At 42.1% G+C, this 16,636-nt stretch overlaps 2 protein-coding genes across 9 annotated transcripts in view; one reads left to right on the top strand and one right to left on the bottom strand.

The window, feature by feature from the left end:
- TXNRD2 (thioredoxin reductase 2) overlaps positions 1-11,271 on the bottom strand; it is a 32,117-nt gene extending 20,846 nt beyond the window's left edge. Inside the window, exons 1-11 of one of the 2 annotated variants that reach the window (XM_074554668.1) lie at positions 11,064-11,271; positions 9,950-10,015; positions 9,194-9,250; positions 8,456-8,600; positions 8,059-8,133; positions 7,189-7,267; positions 6,187-6,249; positions 5,770-5,840; positions 2,331-2,350; positions 1,869-1,960; positions 398-572 (exon numbers count right to left, since the gene is read on the bottom strand). In XM_074554668.1, coding sequence (XP_074410769.1) covers positions 398-572; positions 1,869-1,960; positions 2,331-2,350; positions 5,770-5,840; positions 6,187-6,249; positions 7,189-7,267; positions 8,059-8,133; positions 8,456-8,600; positions 9,194-9,250; positions 9,950-10,015; positions 11,064-11,136 — 916 coding nt within the window. In that variant the 5' untranslated portion in view covers positions 11,137-11,271. Of the gene's footprint in view, positions 1-397; positions 573-1,868; positions 1,961-2,330; positions 2,351-5,769; positions 5,841-6,186; positions 6,250-7,188; positions 7,268-8,058; positions 8,134-8,455; positions 8,601-9,193; positions 9,251-9,949; positions 10,016-10,670; positions 10,690-11,063 lie in introns of those variants that run through there. The other variant, XM_074554669.1, reaches the window with a different exon arrangement.
- COMT (catechol-O-methyltransferase) overlaps positions 9,889-16,636 on the top strand; it is a 23,065-nt gene continuing 16,317 nt past the window's right edge. The window contains exon 1 of one of the 7 annotated variants that reach the window (XM_074554675.1): positions 9,889-10,072. In XM_074554675.1, the coding sequence (XP_074410776.1) occupies positions 10,064-10,072 (9 nt within the window). In that variant the 5' untranslated portion in view covers positions 9,889-10,063. Of the gene's footprint in view, positions 10,073-10,367; positions 10,522-11,359; positions 11,507-14,593; positions 14,738-16,440; positions 16,598-16,636 lie in introns of those variants that run through there. The other 6 variants (XM_074554681.1, XM_005488914.4, XM_074554680.1 and 3 more) reach the window with 6 other exon arrangements.

The following is a 16,636-nucleotide window of genomic DNA, read 5'->3' as shown; positions in this document are numbered from 1 at the left end:
CCTAGAAGAAATGGTAGCCTCTTAAACAGGATAAATATGCACTTCCAGTGAAAAGCTTCATGAATCAATCAAGAGTATGCACTTAGAGAACACTACCTGCAACCAGAGTTTGCTGGAATTCATGTTCTTACTCTAGTAAAAGTGAGAAAGACTACATGGTCTCCCATTTATTGCAGCTCATGCAAAAATAGTTACCACTGATTTCTTACATTCACAGTAACTTTAATGTGTTTTTAGACTGTAAATGAACAAGTCAGGCACGCAAGAAAAGAATTAAACAACTATCAATGTTTAAGTCACTAAACATTTAAGGGGGGGCTGTTTCACCCCATGATGAAGTGACTTCACTTTCAGAATGGAAAGCATTGCAAAGAAATGTTAAGATAATCATATTTACCTACTGCCCACATCACGGTGTCGAAAGAATCGGTTTCTTCTGTGTCCAGGTCAGCATTTTTCCAAGTGACTTGCAATCTGTCGCTCTCCAATTTTTCAACTTTAGTTGGGAAACATCTCTTTAAAAATTTTGTGCCATAAGATTCCATGTGCTCAGTTACTAAGGAAGCCATTTGCTGTTGAGTAGTGAAACAAATTTGTTTTTTCTTAGATATATGACCTTTTCAATGTAAACCCCCCCTTCAGCTGGGTTCAGGAAACCCCAGTAAATACCTTGTGCATTTCAAACATTCTTTATCACTTAGTTACTATGCACTGCTAACACATGATAATTTAGGGAACTGCTATGACCTGCAACTCCATTCCAAGAGGCACCTACACTTAAATACTCAAATTATTTTTAAAAAATATAACAGTAAATTAATAAAAGAGTTGCTTTTAAAGCATTTGTTGTTTACATAATCTAGAGCATATTCAATTTACCATTACCATAACTGCAATTTTCTAGTAGTATGATGAAAATTAAATACTTTCATAAAACAATGGGAGAAAGGTATTTCCTTTTGCCATAACACCTGACATTTCTCTGCAACGACTATGAATCAGCAAGGTTTCATGGAAAGTTCTCATACAAAAACAAAAACACCAAACCACTTTTGTCCTAAGAGCCTGTTTGAAATAATGCCACACCAAATTGAAGTAGTAAAATGTGGCATCAATAGGTTTATCCAAAGACATCAGTGCTCCTGACTGCAGGAACTCAGGTTGCACCTTGCCAGAGTATGTTTATTACTTAAAGGATATTATTACAGAACCACTCACATAGAACAACTCCACACAACCTCTCTCAGCTTACAAAACTTTAAAATAAAGTTGATATTAACTAATATGAAGGCAACAGCAGGGCTATGTTTCTTCAGAAACATGAGAGCTCATTAATCAGTTTCCATCAGCCTCAATGTGGCTGCAGACTGAACATAATTATTTTATCTCCATTAATACTTTATTAACTTTGGTATGGCCATTGTGCTCCTCCTGCCTACAGAGGATCAAGTTCTCCTACTGTGTTTGACCAAGTGCTACACACACACCATTCCCTGCTTGCTCAGGCCTCATGCTGTTACAGGTGTGGATTTCTTCAGTGAGGAGTGCAAATCCCAAGAATTATTCTTATACAATGTTTTCCAAACTCATGCCATCACTTTTAAGGCATACAAGGCACTAGTTTAAGGAATGCACTCCAGGGTGGGAGAGGGTGACACAGAACCAGGAGCTGTCACTAGTGTAACTACCATGGGTGGTGATTGTCACTGCCACTTAAGCAACAACACTCTCACCTCAAAACCTGTGCACATATTAGGAAATGTTTGGAGATGCAAACAACATTATTTCTTTAGGAGATAAAAATAAAAAAAAAATCTATATTTTAATTTACGTGCTAGATAAGGAGATGTAAGATATTCTGTACTTGCCTGATCAAACCCACGAAGTGGGACACTTCTCATCATGACTGTAGTGTCCAATCCAATGCCTGTCAGAAAACCAGCACACTCAAGGGACACATCTGGTGACACACCAGTTAAGCAAATGTAAACAACAATTTCAATAAACACAATATATGAGTAGTATACAAGTGGGCTTTTTATTTGGAGACACCAAGTTCTCCTCACACAGACATCTTTAGCTTGCCTTTGTACACAGAATAAAACTTGGAAGTCTTGTAGTTAACATAGTTAACACTGGATTTAAGATCCTGAGAATTTATCCTCAGCTGATCCTAATTTCCATGATGCTACTGCATAGAAAACTATTATTATTCTCTTACCAACTCAACTATATCACATGAGCAGAGGCATTCTGAAAACTGAAGTTTCACAGGAAAGACAGCTATGCTAATTATAATCACAGATCATCAGAGGCTTTTCAAAGGATACAGCTGGCTCCAACAACCAACCTGTTACAGAAAAGGAAAAAAAGAAGAAAGCAGTGGAATGAGCTTGTGCATACTTTTGCACAACCAGAAAAAAATATTTTCTGATGTGGGTGTCACACTTGCCAACTTCCAGTCAGCTGGGAGCCCTGAGTTAGCCAGGACTGCTGGGAAATGATGGAGGGTGGCTCAGTCAGCTCTGCCATCAGCTCCCTCAGCACCCTGGGGTGGATTCCCTCCTTGGACTTGTGCATGTCCAAGGCTGCAGGAAGTTTCTAACCAAGTCCTTGGGATTTATGGGGGCTTCATGCTGTTCCCTGTCCCCATCTTTCAGCTCAGGGGTTGGGCACCACAGAACAACTGCTCCTACTATTAAGGACTGAGGCAAAGAAGGCATTAAGTAACTCAGCCTTATCCTTATTACTGTGCTTCTCCTCCCCCACACTAATAAAGGATGGGCATTCTCCTGAGCCCTCCTTTTGTTGCTACTGTATTTATAGAAACATTTTTATTGCCTTTTACAGCAGTAGCCAGATTAAGTTCTAATTGGGCTTTGGCCCCTCTAATTTTCTCCCTGCACAACCTTATGGCACCCTTGTGGCCCTCCCTCTTCTCCCAGGTGCATAAATACTCCTTTTTCCCCTGAGTTCCAGCCAAAACTCTTTATTCAGCCAGGCCAATCTTCTTCCCTGACAGCTCATCTTTCAGCACATGGAGATGGTCTATCAATTAGATTATGTCTTCCTATCAAGTAGATTACAGTTCCCAATGAAGATTTTATTCATTGCTAAATTTCATTTTGATTTATAACCATCTGCTTTTTAATCACTGTATTTTTCCAGATGCCAAATATTTGCCCTTCCAGTCTTCAAACATTTGTTTATGATATTACAGAAAATGGGTTTAATAGATTTACTTAGACTGGTATTTACCAAATATATCCATTTTATATCCTAAATAAAACTCCAGTTCCCACCTCTCTCAATATTTCACACCCTTTCAATCAAGAATATAATTGCAATTGTCCATCAACACTTGCAATTTATGAGGTGTATCAGCTCTCCAGCACAGCAGTTTCCATCTCTGTCCCCAGCTGCTCCCTACACTGCAGCAGTTCCTCTCTCCCCAGCCCTACATTTGCTGGGTACAAAAGGCAGAACGCTCAGTCCCTGTTCTGCAGGTAAAAGCAGCTCCAGCCAGGCAGCCATTAACCCTCAGCTGCTGGACAGGCTGCACTTGCACTCCTCTGCTGTTTATGTCTTCTACAGACTTGTTAAAATCTCTCAGTTTGGAGATGGCATCCCACACAGTATTTCCACTGACAACAAAGTATTTTGTTAGGTTTTTGAAGGGGCTTGTGGCCTATGCCTTACCCTAAACAAATCTGCAGCATCTCCCAGTTCTAACAGCAATGCTTTCAAACTTCTGAGCACTGCAGACATGGAGGCTGCAGCTCTGTAAGCCCCAGGGACTGCACAGTCAGTACAACACATGTTTTCTTACAAAAGGCTCCAGATAACATCTCTCTATCTTACAATGAAAACACACAACTTCTGAAGGTGTACAGAGAATAGGTTGAGTAAAAGCGATTAAAATCTGCTAGTCTGGGGTTTGTGCTTGGCAAATAATTTAAGATAATGGGAAATAATTTTTCCAGCATTAGGGCATCTGATTCATCTGTGAATGAATGATCACACACTCATTAGCATGCAGCTCCTGGGAAGTGCTGCAAAAAGCCTCACACTGCCCATAGAGAAATATCTACTGAGATTCACAGGGAAAAGAATGAGAATTTCTGTGATTTGGGCATATGTTTGCTCTTCTTTTTCATTAGATGAAAAATGGATGTCAGCTGGCACTTACTCATAGCATCAGCCCCACATTATTCATACTTTCTTGTACAAAACAGGGGGTTCCTGGGCATTGTCAGTGTCTAAAAGAAAAGTTAGGAAAGCAGAACCTAACCTTGTTCACACCTGTTCAATTTCTTACTCATTCTCAACACGTTTCAAGGCATCTCTTCTAATTCACTCTGCCAAAACCCTTCATCTCAGCAGTGAGTTTCTTCCCCATGTTTGTATATCTATGGGACTTTTTAAGTTGGTTAATGGTTTACTTTAAAAATAAAAAAAGAATAACTGCAGGACTGACAGCTCTATAACCTCCAGGCATGTAATTTGTAGCTGAGATATGTACATTTGGAGAGGGAGAAAAGAAAGAATAACTACAACACAGCTCAGACTAAAAACAAAAGGTGTTAAACTGAACCTTGGGAATATTTATAACAGAAACAAATCCGACAGAAACAAACCTCTAACAACTCCCTCCTTCATTTGCTAAGACACAGCCTGATAAAGCACAGAAATGCTACTGTAGCCCCTGCAGGCTTATTTTGACTAAATCTCAGGAATGCAACATATAAACACTAGACTCCCACATTACACTGTTACAACTTGCATCGGCAGCAACTGGACAAGAGCCATATTTTCACAGAAACCTCTTACAAGGATAAATCTTATATTTTGGTTTGGGATTTTGTTGGGGGTTTTTTGAGGGGGTGGGTGTTGCTGTTCTTAAAAACAATTTCCTTGTATAAATCATGCCTTCAACATGCTAGAGGTGACTGAAACACTACAAACAACAACAAATTTACTTTCTTTCTAAAACTGTACCAAAAAGCCTCATTTTCCTATTTGAAGTTTAGCTTAACACAGTGCATTTTTATAGCAGAAAGTCACCGCCATGAATGGCAACTATGTTTTTTGCACAAACACCAGTATTATAGCTTGAAGTCTCTTTTGTTTTTTCTGGAATTGCTCAATAGAGAGGACAAAAAGAGAGCATTATCTGACTTTTAGGCTAGCAAATCTGCATTTCCTATCACAATTATCTCCATCAGGAAATTGCTCTGTAGCAGTGTTGACTCGGAATCTTACTGTGCTGTGTGCTGTAAAAAACAACTGTGGCATTTTAGTATTTCCATTAAAACCAGTGTTTTAATATTTCAGTTAAACAACAGCTTCCAAAGCAAAAGTAACTCGAATGTTTCTTCATATTTTCTTTTGTCATCAGAACTGCCACAACTTAGGAAAAAGAAAAATTATGTTGGAGCTTCTCCTCTAATTGAGGAACAGGGACTGAGCAGCCCCAGGTGAGTTCATGCTGCCCTCTTGTGACTTGCAATCGCTACAGCACAACCTAACACGGTGAAAACGTTATTTAATTTGATTTTAAGAGGGAATTTCATAATATGAGGAGGGAGAAGATCTATCAGTTATTTATGAAGTTTGGTAGTATGATATTGCTGCATTGTGAAGCACATTTTCAGAAGGAAAACAGAAGAAAAATTGGCATACAAAAGGCAATTTTGAACATTTTTCACCTTGCTATATAGAAAAGGTAGGAATGCCAGCATCTATTACAACCATGGTAAGGTAACTTACGTTTTTCCAGGAGATTTCTCTAACCAGAACAGATCATCACTTGTGATTCCATACTCCAGTGCACCTGCAACCTATGATCACACAGGTGAATCTACAACGCAAATCCTGTCAGCAATAAAAGCTAATAACAATTCAGGCTGGGTTGGCTGAAGTACAGACCAAGGGGAATCTATCTGGGGCTGCCAGCTTCCAACCTGAATTATCCTACAGCTCTAAGCAACACCAACATACTGAATCAGAGCAAACTGCCTTTTTAGAAAAACATTTCCATAGACAACATCCTTTATATAAAGACAATTTTTTGTGTCAACTACAAAAAATCTCTTATGTTGCTTTATTTTTACATTCTTCAGCCTCCTTCACTCTGTTGTGCATCTCAGCAAAGCACTGGAGTTGTCAAATGGAATGGTAACTTACATTTGTAGGGTATTTTGGTCTTCCTCCAGTAGCAATGACAATATTATCTGCAGTAACAACAACCTACAAACAAAAATGAAAAATCAAAATCAAGCATTTGCAATCCTTTTATCTGTCTTTGGATTTCATCTATGTACAAATGAGTGATCAATGAGAAAACTGGTACTACCATCTGCTATTTATGTGACATAATAATCAGCAATGCATTAAAAAGGGATGGAGATAAACTAATACATGCAGAATTTCTCCTACCCATTCTCTACTAGGTTTTAATATTAACTGTGCAATTGTTCTTACACTGCACAAGATTCTGATGACTACTTGGAAGCAATAGTTATGCACAAGCGACACTTTTAAAATCAATTTCTTGTCAGGATAAAACACACAGAGATCACAGCAGTAAGTTCTATCTCAGGCCTAGAGTTAAGCTACCTCAAAAGGAGACTGTTTCTAGAAAATCCTAGGCACCTACCTCCAAAAACCTGACCTTCAAGCTGATATGAATCACTAATATTAAACAATTACCCTGAAAAAGGTGTTAAAAAGGCACTTTCAGGCCTTGTTAAATACCCAGGAATGGCCACCAGTCTGTTATGTGACCCAGATGTGCATTCACACTAATTGCCTCCCACACACAATTTGCTATTACTGAGTTAATCACCCCTACAAATCACCTGAAGGAGGGAAACAACTCAGAGCAACCTAATTCTCATCTCTCAGAACATTTCTGTAAGCATCAGCATGACTGACCAAATCAAACAAAAATCTTCTGTCTCAGCATTTCCACCCGCAGAAAAAAGCAATAGCATCCAACAGGCCAGGCCAGGGACTCAGCAGGCACCAGTCAAGTTCATAAACAACTTCTCTAAGTGGAAAATGCAAATCTCACTCACTGAAACAATACTGAATACCTCAAACAATTTGCAAAAGGACAATCTCGCTCCCAAATGACCTGAAATGTTCCAAGAGAACAACACTGCAGAAATCAGCACAGCAGCTCACCTCTTTACCTGCTTTTGTTACACCACGGACTGTATGTGGATCAGAAAAACTTCCTTTTATGTTGAAGTATTTCACCTTCCTGTTTAGAAGAAAACAGCATCAGCAATGTGCATTTAACAAGAATAGGTATGAAATACAATTATTTAAGTGCTAAAAGGGGTAGCAATCAGGCATAGAGCAGTAAAAGGAAGGAATCTCATTTTATAGGACCGTTTGCAGATCTGTCATAATTTGTCACTTAATTCTTGTGTCACACTTAACTCTTCTATACAGAAAAGTAACTTAACCTTGTAACAAACTTTGAGATCAGATTTATGTCCACAGAAAATACATTTTCTGCTAGCCATAGCACTACTAGTATTATCTATAGCATTTCTGATACCATGCTTGTTTGAGAACACACCAAAGTGCCTCAGCAGGAGTGACAAGACTAGAATCTGTTAAATTCTCTATTATAATTTCTCTATAAAAGGAACTACATACTGAAAAAAAAAATCTGCCACTCTAGCATAGTGTTAGCTGTGGGTTTGTATGGCATAGAAATTTTGGGGGATGAGGTCAAAAGTATCTTAAGAAACCTTGACTGCTTCATATTAATGTAAAACCTCTCCAGACTAAAGAGAGCATCACTACACTGCTAGAAAGCTTTTGTGTATGGTCAGTGTCAGCCGCTATTTCACCAAAAAGGAAAATGGGAGAGGAAAAGACCACTTACACTGACAGGGGCACTTGCAGACCCCTGAAGAAAGGACTTACAGACTCAAAATATTAGCTCTAGATAGAAACTTCAAAGGCAATTCTGCAATTCTACAAGGGCAAGAGCACCTCCTTGACTGTGGGAAGAAAGACAAACTTCAAAGTCTTATTTACTTTTCTTGTAGTTGCACTCTGTGTCCCCAGTTCAAGGATTTCACATAATTCTGAACACCTTGTGCCATCACAGACCTGCCACAAAACAAGAGAATGAACATGAAGTCATCACATTACAAATTCAGGTTATGCAACACAAAGATATTGGCAAAGAAATATGCTGAAAATGAGGATGAACCACAGTATTTTTTATTGCAAAAGCAAATTATCAAGTCCAAATCAACATAATTTCTGCCCTGAGAAACCAGAAGCTAATTCTGCTTTTTAACAAGTACCAGGATAAAATTTCACATGCAAAATTCACTTCCCTAACTGTCCCATAACAAACACCAGCTGGGAAAAGGTTATTGTTATGCATTTGCAGCACACAGGAGTGGATATAAGCAACAATCTTTACCAGGTATGATGAACAGGTTGGGATATATTCCAGCCATAGTGTTGGGCATCTTTAAGGGCACTCCCTAAAAGGGCTGCTTGATGCATAAGCTTTTTAGGAATGCAGCCAACATTCACACAAGTTCCACCAAGTCCCCATGAAGTTCCTTGGGAAAAAAAGAAAGAAAGAAAAAAAAAGTAAATTAGATTAGTGTAACAATGCAGTTGGCTCCATGGGAAATAAAAAGTTCTGTAACAACACAGTTTACTGTCTCCTACAGATCAGTTTATAACTTGCTTTGTGCTCATTTGTTTGATAAAAACCATCTCTGTACATTTTTCTTCTAAAATTCAAGTAATTTCAAGATTTTTCTCAGAGCTCAGAAGATTCAGTAACCAAATATTCATGTTTACAGATCTCATTTTGTGCATTGAGTACAAGGAGCCTCAGTGTGACACAATTAGTAATTTTTAGAAATTGTAAATATTATTTTGACAGAGGGAATATTCTCCTTACTTAAGTCCAAAGTCCACTATAAATGGTAGCATGGAGCACTGCTAACAAGCTTAATGTGCAGGGGAGCAGGCACAGCTGGTTCATCTTGGAGAGAACAAGCCATGGCACAAGCTGGGCTTAAGGACTTTTCTCCAAGCAAAACAGGCTTTGGACACTGGACACTGCTCTCTGGAGCAACCTGCTCACCTGAGCAGCTGAATGATATGCATGTCCAATTATTACCCTGTTATTTCTCTTCCATACCTCGTGGGGAAGGTTCAACATAATCCAGAACAGCCACTTTTTTTCCAAACTGAGCGGCTGTAAACAAAGAAGCAAAGTAAGGTATTTAGAGGAAGGAGAAATACACAAACATAAACATTTTTAGTAGCACACACAGAAATAAAATACAGGAGATGACAGCTGGTGTTTTTTTCTGTCTAACTCAAGATACCAGACCAGAGACCCAACCTGCCTACACAGTCAGCAAATTCTCTGGAAGATGCTCAATAACCCAGACTGAGGCCTCCAGCTTCCACTGACCCTAAAAATGCAATTTGACCTCAAATGAGATGTTTAAGAACACTGTAGGTTGTTGAACATGCTACCCTGACAAACAAAGGCGGCAAGGTTCTCTACAGCAGTTAGATCTTGGATACAGTCTGAAGGTATTGTTTTAAATGAGAATAGTATTTAAATAGTATTAAAAAGTACAGTATATATGGAGGTACTCTGAATACTTGTACAACAGTGAAATTAAAGCTTATTAGCTTTTCCCATGACAAAAGAAGAAATATTTTTTAAAAGGTTAAGTGGAAAGCCAAAAAAGATCCCACCATCTGAGGGTGTGAATCGATTTGCAGATTAACCATATGGAGCTAAGTTAATGATTGATGTACAGGTACTGAGCATACTATGCTTCTTAAAAAGCTTTAACATTATCAGTAACACTTCCCTTAGCTTCCTTACACCCCACTGACGTTAAACCAAAACTTCTGTTAGTTATTTACACATACAAACCTTCTTTTGCACAAGCAAGGCCTCCAGACCCTCCACCAATGACCAGAAGATCATACTCATTCTTTCCTGTGAAGAGGACGTGAAAAAAAGAAGGAATAGAAACAGATCAGGAAGATGGGAGAGGTATGTAAGAAGGACAGTATCAGAGTACATTTATTTTTCTAATTGATTATTGCGGATTTGGGTTTTCCTCACTTCATTCTAGCGCTGTGGTTTGTTCATTAAGTAATCTACTCTAGTTTTCTGAATGAAATACAGAAAACAAAGCACTTCAAACAAAGTGGGAAAATAGATTAAATTTTCAGACAACGTCCCAAGAGGGTCATAATTAACGCAACTGGGATCGAGTACTGGTCTCTGTCTGGGAATTGCAGCAGCGAGTTCTACGCAGATATTTTTCCGCGGGGTCGCCTTATCGGACCAAAGCTTTACATGCCGTGTGTGCCCTGCCGGGCGTGGGACGCGGTCAGAGGGAAGCGGCCCCTGCTGCCACCCCGGCCCCGGCACAGACCGGCTCGGAGCAAAGCAGCCCCGGCTCCCGGCGCGCTGTGGGGCGGCGGGAGCAGCCGCAGGTGAGCGATGACTCCTTCTAGGGAGGGCACAGGGCCGCTGCTGCTTTCGGAGCCGTCATGGGCAGGGCGGGCACCGAGCCCACGCAGCATCCGAGCCCGAGCGGGGGGAATTGCCCTGGGATTGCCGAGCGGGCGGGGAGGGCCGCTACCCTTTGGCGCTGATCCCGCGGGAAAGGTTTGGCTGCCTCTGGGGCAACCCCAGCCCCACTGCGGAGCCCCCACCCCGCTGCACCGTCCTCTGAATCTGAACCCGGGGTCCCTCAGCGCCCAGGGCCGAGCTCCGCGGGAGCACCGGGCGCTGCGGTGGCTGCCAGAGCCCTCATGGATGGAGGCGGCCGCCGCCCGCCCCGCCTCGGAGTAGAGCGGAGAGGCGGCCCGGTCGCCACAGCAGCCGCTCGAGTCTGTGATCTACGGATGGTGCGAAAGGCTTGGGGGACATTTCCCGGGCGCTCTCGGAGTCAGAAGGCGCGGGCAGCCGCTTCCCGCGGGGAGCGGCGGATTCACGGCGGCTGCCGGGCCCGAGCCCCGCGGGTACCGCGTACCTGAGAGCGCTCGGAGCGTACGGCACAGCCCCGACACTGCCGGGGGACGCGCTCGCCGCCACAGCGCCGCCATGCTGTACGGCACAGGGCCCCGCGCCCGCCAGGACCCCGCGGGCTGCCCGCGCGGCGCCTGAGCGGAGGGCGGCGGGCCCCGTGGGGAGCGCGCGGGAGCCGCCTGAGGGGAGCTCTCGGCCCGGAGCCCTCCCGGCGCTGGGGGAGGCGGGCACCGGCTCTGGTGAATCACACACACCGGCACGGGATCGTTAGGGTCGGAAGGGACCTCTGGAGACCACCCAGTCCAAACCCCCGTACAAATCACGGCCACCTGGAGCAGGTGGAATGGTGGTTTGGAATGTTTCCAGAGAGGAAAACAGCGCGACCTCGCTGGGCAAGCTGTTCGAGGGCTCTGCCACCACCAACATGAAGTTGTTCCTCATGTTGAGGTAAAACCTCGTGTGTTTTTGTTTATGGCCATTGTTTCTCATCCTGTCATATCATTAATGAGTTTCCCTTTCAGTCTTCTCTTCAGACTGAACAGGTCCAGCTCCCCCAGTCTCTCCTTATGAGAGATGCTCCAGCCGCCTTATCATCTTCATGGCCTCTGCTGGACCCTCTTCAATAGCCCCTTGTCTTTTTGTACTGAAGAGTCCAGAACTGGACGCAGCATTGCAGTTCTGGGCTCCTCAATTCAAATCAGCTAAAATTTGTGTTAAAGTTAGACATTTGGAAGGAAAAAAAAAAATATCCCACAGTTTTCTTGACTGGCTTCACCCCAGATCCTGCTGTAGAAAGGGCTCGGGAAAGGCCTTTTGGGAAAGAAAAGAATCATGAAGACAGCCCAAAACCTTCACTGGTGTCCAAGACCTGTCCTTTCTCCTCTGAACCAGCCATTCCTCTGTAGCAGACACAGTGATAGGAGCTGCCACAGCCCCTCCTCAGGTGAAGGTCACTGGCTGACCGAAACCTCTGAGGAGGTTTGAACAATGCACCTTCTATGAGGTGTTAGAGGCTACACTCGGTGTTGCTCCATGTTCTGTGACTATGATACATTCAGGATTGTGAGCAGGACTCAGGTCTGGACAAAGGGGTTCCTCTGCTGGAATGCTGGAGTGGGGCCCAAGCAGTGTGGGTCACTGACCCTGATCTGCACCAGCAGCTTGCACACGTGGCTGGGCTGTGCTGGGACAGATTTCTGCTCGGGACACCCTCTCAGAGTGCCTCCAGTGCCTCAGCCTGCAGCAGCATCCCTATCCCTGTGCCACATGCCTGCTATTGATTAAACCAGGACGATCTGCTGACCTATCCCAAATGGGAGCACTGAGAGTTAATAATGCCTGTGATGTGTTCTGACAGCCTGAGGTAAAGGGCCTCAAAGCTGGCATTGATCAAAACAAATCAAGGGAATGAGTTTTCCTCGTTCAGAGGTGCTGGCTTGGCCTTCACTGAAGCTCAGTACTCGCCCTGCCTGCTGCTGTAAGTAGTGGGTCATATGTGTTAAGTGCTACTACAGCCAAAAGCAGAGTTGGGGACGAGAGAATCACATGCTTTTTCTACAGAAAAATAAAGGGTTTTAGGCAGTCGTGGTTCAGACTTTGGAGCAGGGGCCTCGCTCACAAGGGGGCAGTATCCAACCATTTTGTTTCAGAAAACATCGATCCTCTGGTCCACAGCTGGGGAGAAATGGCAGGAAATTAAAATACTCAAAGAAAGTTTTATGGAATTCACTTCACCTCCAGTGTAGTCTCATTATTTTTGTTCACCCCGTTAATGTTTGAAAATACATTAAAAAAAACCAGGAATTATTATCACTTTAGTAAGTGGATTGATGATTTTTTCCCAGCATCATTGCTATTAAACCTCCTGCCCAAAATACAAGAAAACCAAAGGCAAACCCCCTGTTATCATAGAAACACTGTTACCCACTGCAACAGGAGTAGAAAGAAATGACTAGAGCATACTGAGAGGCCTTTGAATTAAAGAAACCTCGAGCATATTCAGATATAATTTTTTATGCTTTTCAAGGTGCATGCATGCCAAGTTGTTTCAGCTTTTCATGTTAGCCACTTCTGAGTTGAATCAGGCAGTGCTGAGCATATGCTCTTCACACAGATTTAGTTCAGACATGTAGGATCAAGGGTAGAATTAACTCTCCCCAGACACAAAACAAGTTTCTGTGAGATGTCCCTGCAGCATTATGGTGTTCTGCTAATAAGAAAAGGCCTTAAATGTGGCAAAGCAAAGTGAAACTAAATTGAACCAAATGAAAGGAAGGTGGTGTTGGTTTCTTCTGCTGTGTCTCAAGGGAAAGGATGAGAGGAAATGACCTTAAAACACTAAAGGAGGTTCAGATTGGAAAGTACAGCTGGTGCTGTGCCACGGTGTGACCATGTGATGCTGGGGTGTGCCCAGCCCTGGGGCTGCATCCCACAGCTCAGGGTAAAGCACAGTGCAGCTCCACAGGCTTTCCCATCAGGACCAGCTTCAGAAGAAAGTCCAGAGTCTGTGCTGTGCCACTGCACTTGTTCTTGCTCATTCTCACAGGCTTGATTGATCCTGGAGAGTGATAGAGACAAAGAGCAGCAGGGAGGAGTGGGTTGTGCTGATGGTGACAGAATCAGTGAGAGCAGCAGCCCCTGGTGTTTCCTTCTGTCAGCACTCAGTAGGTGTGTCTGTGCTGCACTTCAAAACTTTGCCAGGGACAGGAGAGAGATAATGGTTATCAAATGTGGTTTCTACTGTACCTGTGGCTCAGCTCATATGGCTTTCTACTCTTAATTTAATTACTTTCTGGTTAGCATTATGTTGATTAGATAATTAGTGATACACATTATATATATATAAATATATCTTAATTTCTTTTAAGAAAGCAAGTAGTAAGTCCTTTAGCAACAAATACATTCTATTTATCTATTAGATAAACCTTGTGTTTCTGCAGTGAAAGCATGTACTTCCAAAACTGAGATGAAAAAAACTTCTTCCAAGATAGTTATCAGACTTAGCATCATATTTCCACTGAATTTTGTTAGTTGCAGCTTGTCATATTTGAAGTCATAAATGAACTTATACACGAGTTGTGGTTTGGTTTATTTCCAGGTGGAGATGTTTATTCAATATACTTTAAAGAGTGTGGTATTGACAGGGTAAAGGAGAGACCCTGTATCGGAAATGTACACAAATCCATTCAACAAGAAAGGTGCTTTGTAGGTCATGAATTGATTTTGTTAGCAGGCAAACTTTCTCCTTTTGAATTTATTGTAAAGACAGCTTGCAATTCTGTATGTCGTTTCCTTTGTAGGAAATACATTTTATTACATTTATCAATGGCTTACTTAAATCCTCCCTCATGAAGATGGCCAGGACCAAATGCTTTTCCTACCAAACCTTTTAAAAATTTTGACTTTCCAAGCACATCTTCTTGTCTTTTCTGTTTTTCTGGCATAGTTTCCTTCATGTCTTACATTCCCAGATCAGCAGCCAGGGAGGGTGGGGACAAGAAGAGAGGTGTCAGGTAGATCCTGTCTTTGGAAGTCATCACTTTGTGTCCTTTTCAGTGGGTGGGCTGGGAAATCGATTCTCTCAGAGGCTGCATTTTGTGGTGTGACCTAATGAATAATTTACAGAGTGGCAGTGAACTCTGCTGGGTCACTGGTTGAACTAAGCTGTCTCCACATCAGGTAGGACCTTTTGGTTTCTTACCATCTCTCTCTTCTAAAGATTGTTCAAGAATTATTTTCAGAAATTTGTCTCAGAGTAGGACTAGTTCAGAATTTAATCTATGCCTTTTTATTTCTTCCTTCCTTCCTTAACATACATCTTCTGTTCATAGTTTGTCCTTAACAAGTAATTGATTGCAAGTAAGGGAAATAAACAGCAGAAACAGATGAAGCTTCAAGTAGCACAAGTTCTTGGCTTCATTCAAATGCTTCAGCACATATTGCCAAAGAACGTGAGGGTAGAAAAGAGAGAAATGTGGTAGCTTTAACTGCTTCAGAGTTTTTGTGATGAGTTATAAAGTCCTTGAAAGCTGAAAGGTTTTTTCAGTCTTCCTGATAACCTTTTTAAGAGGCACTGTAAACACAAAATAGTTGAACTGCTTGTATTATCTGTTCAAATTTAGAGTTATGACTTTGCTGGCCACCTTTCTTCTCTTTTAGCTGTTTCCTGTTTCAGATATCGCCAGGCAGTTTCCTGATTCAGACATGAGTGGTGCTTCCTTTCTTCAAAATTCCTCTTTTTCATGTTTCTCAGCAAGACAGACTAATTTGACTGTGGAAAACAGCAAATTCCCATAAAAGAAAATCCCTCCTGCTATTCTGAAAATGCAAGCTCAAAAGAATTTTCTTCCACTCAATGTTTCACATGATCTGTGGGGTTTATGATAATGTGCTAGCTCTCCTGTCTCCCTTTGTTTCGGCTTTTAAAAACCAGTCTTTGTCCAGGGTTATTAGAAGCAGGGAATGCCTTTTGTTGTTATGCCAGGCCTGGATTTAGGGGGGAAAGCTCTGGCTCCGTGCTGTGCACAGCAATGGGGATGGCCCTGCCACGCTGCTCCACGGGACTGCAGGGGAGCTCTGGCCATGAGCAAGCCTGCTCAGGTTTGTGCAGCCAGATCAGAGCTCGGCTGGGTGAGTCAGCCTGAACCAGCCAGTTCTCCTCAGCCGCTGCCATTCATGTGATGTTGCTCCTGGGCTAATGCACCCTGGTTCTACACTTTCCCATGGATGTGCCCTGGGAATCCAGGACCTGATAGATATTCTGAAGTCTTTTAAGATCTTGGTCCTAAATAAAAATAGTACTACACCAACACATTTGTAGCTCTCTGCATTAATATCAGGGCAGATAATAATAATATGTATTAATATCAGGGCAGATTTTTACTGTCTAAATAAGGATAAGTCATATAGATAGTATATAAATTTATGCACTGTGGAGTTTGCAGCATTGTTAGTACATTAGTAAAAAAACTTGCAAAAGTATCCATGCTTATAAAGACCATGAGTTGGGCTAACAGGTAAATTAAAGAGAGGCATGAACCAATATCTGTCAGGCTACCAAAGAAACTTCTCCTGGGGAAGAAAATACCCCATAACATATTACAAGATTTCAACTTTCTATTAACTTGGAAGCATGGATGGATATACACATGGATGTATGGATATACACAGTTTGGGTGTCTTAACCAACTTAACCTCTAGTTTTGTCTAACTTGCAGTTATTGCCATTCACCATTTTTACTTATGTAATGAAATATGTAGACAACAGCAAGGGTTACTTGCAGGCTTAGCTTTTATCACACAAGTAAACAGCTGTGGGCAGGCAGAAGCAAGTTTGCTCCTCCCATGCTTCGAGCCTGAAGAATATAATTCAGCTCCAAGTTAGAAGACTTTGAGAAGTGTTGTCATGGGATATTGCTCAATCTGGAAAGTCTTGGCACTAAATTATGCTGCTAAGCAGAAGCTGGGCTGACACCACCCACAACTGGCTGTAGTTAACTGCAAGGACTTCTCCAAAGAGCAGCTGTGTACTTACACAAGGTAAAGCTGTATACTTACTCAGTGCTTAGAGTAAGTTTT

Source organism: Zonotrichia albicollis, chromosome 18 (genome assembly GCF_047830755.1).
Source record: "Zonotrichia albicollis isolate bZonAlb1 chromosome 18, bZonAlb1.hap1, whole genome shotgun sequence".
NCBI lineage: Eukaryota > Metazoa > Chordata > Aves > Passeriformes > Passerellidae > Zonotrichia > Zonotrichia albicollis.
The sequence above is the reverse complement of the archived record's forward strand: the minus strand, read 5'-3'. Positions and strand labels throughout refer to the sequence as shown.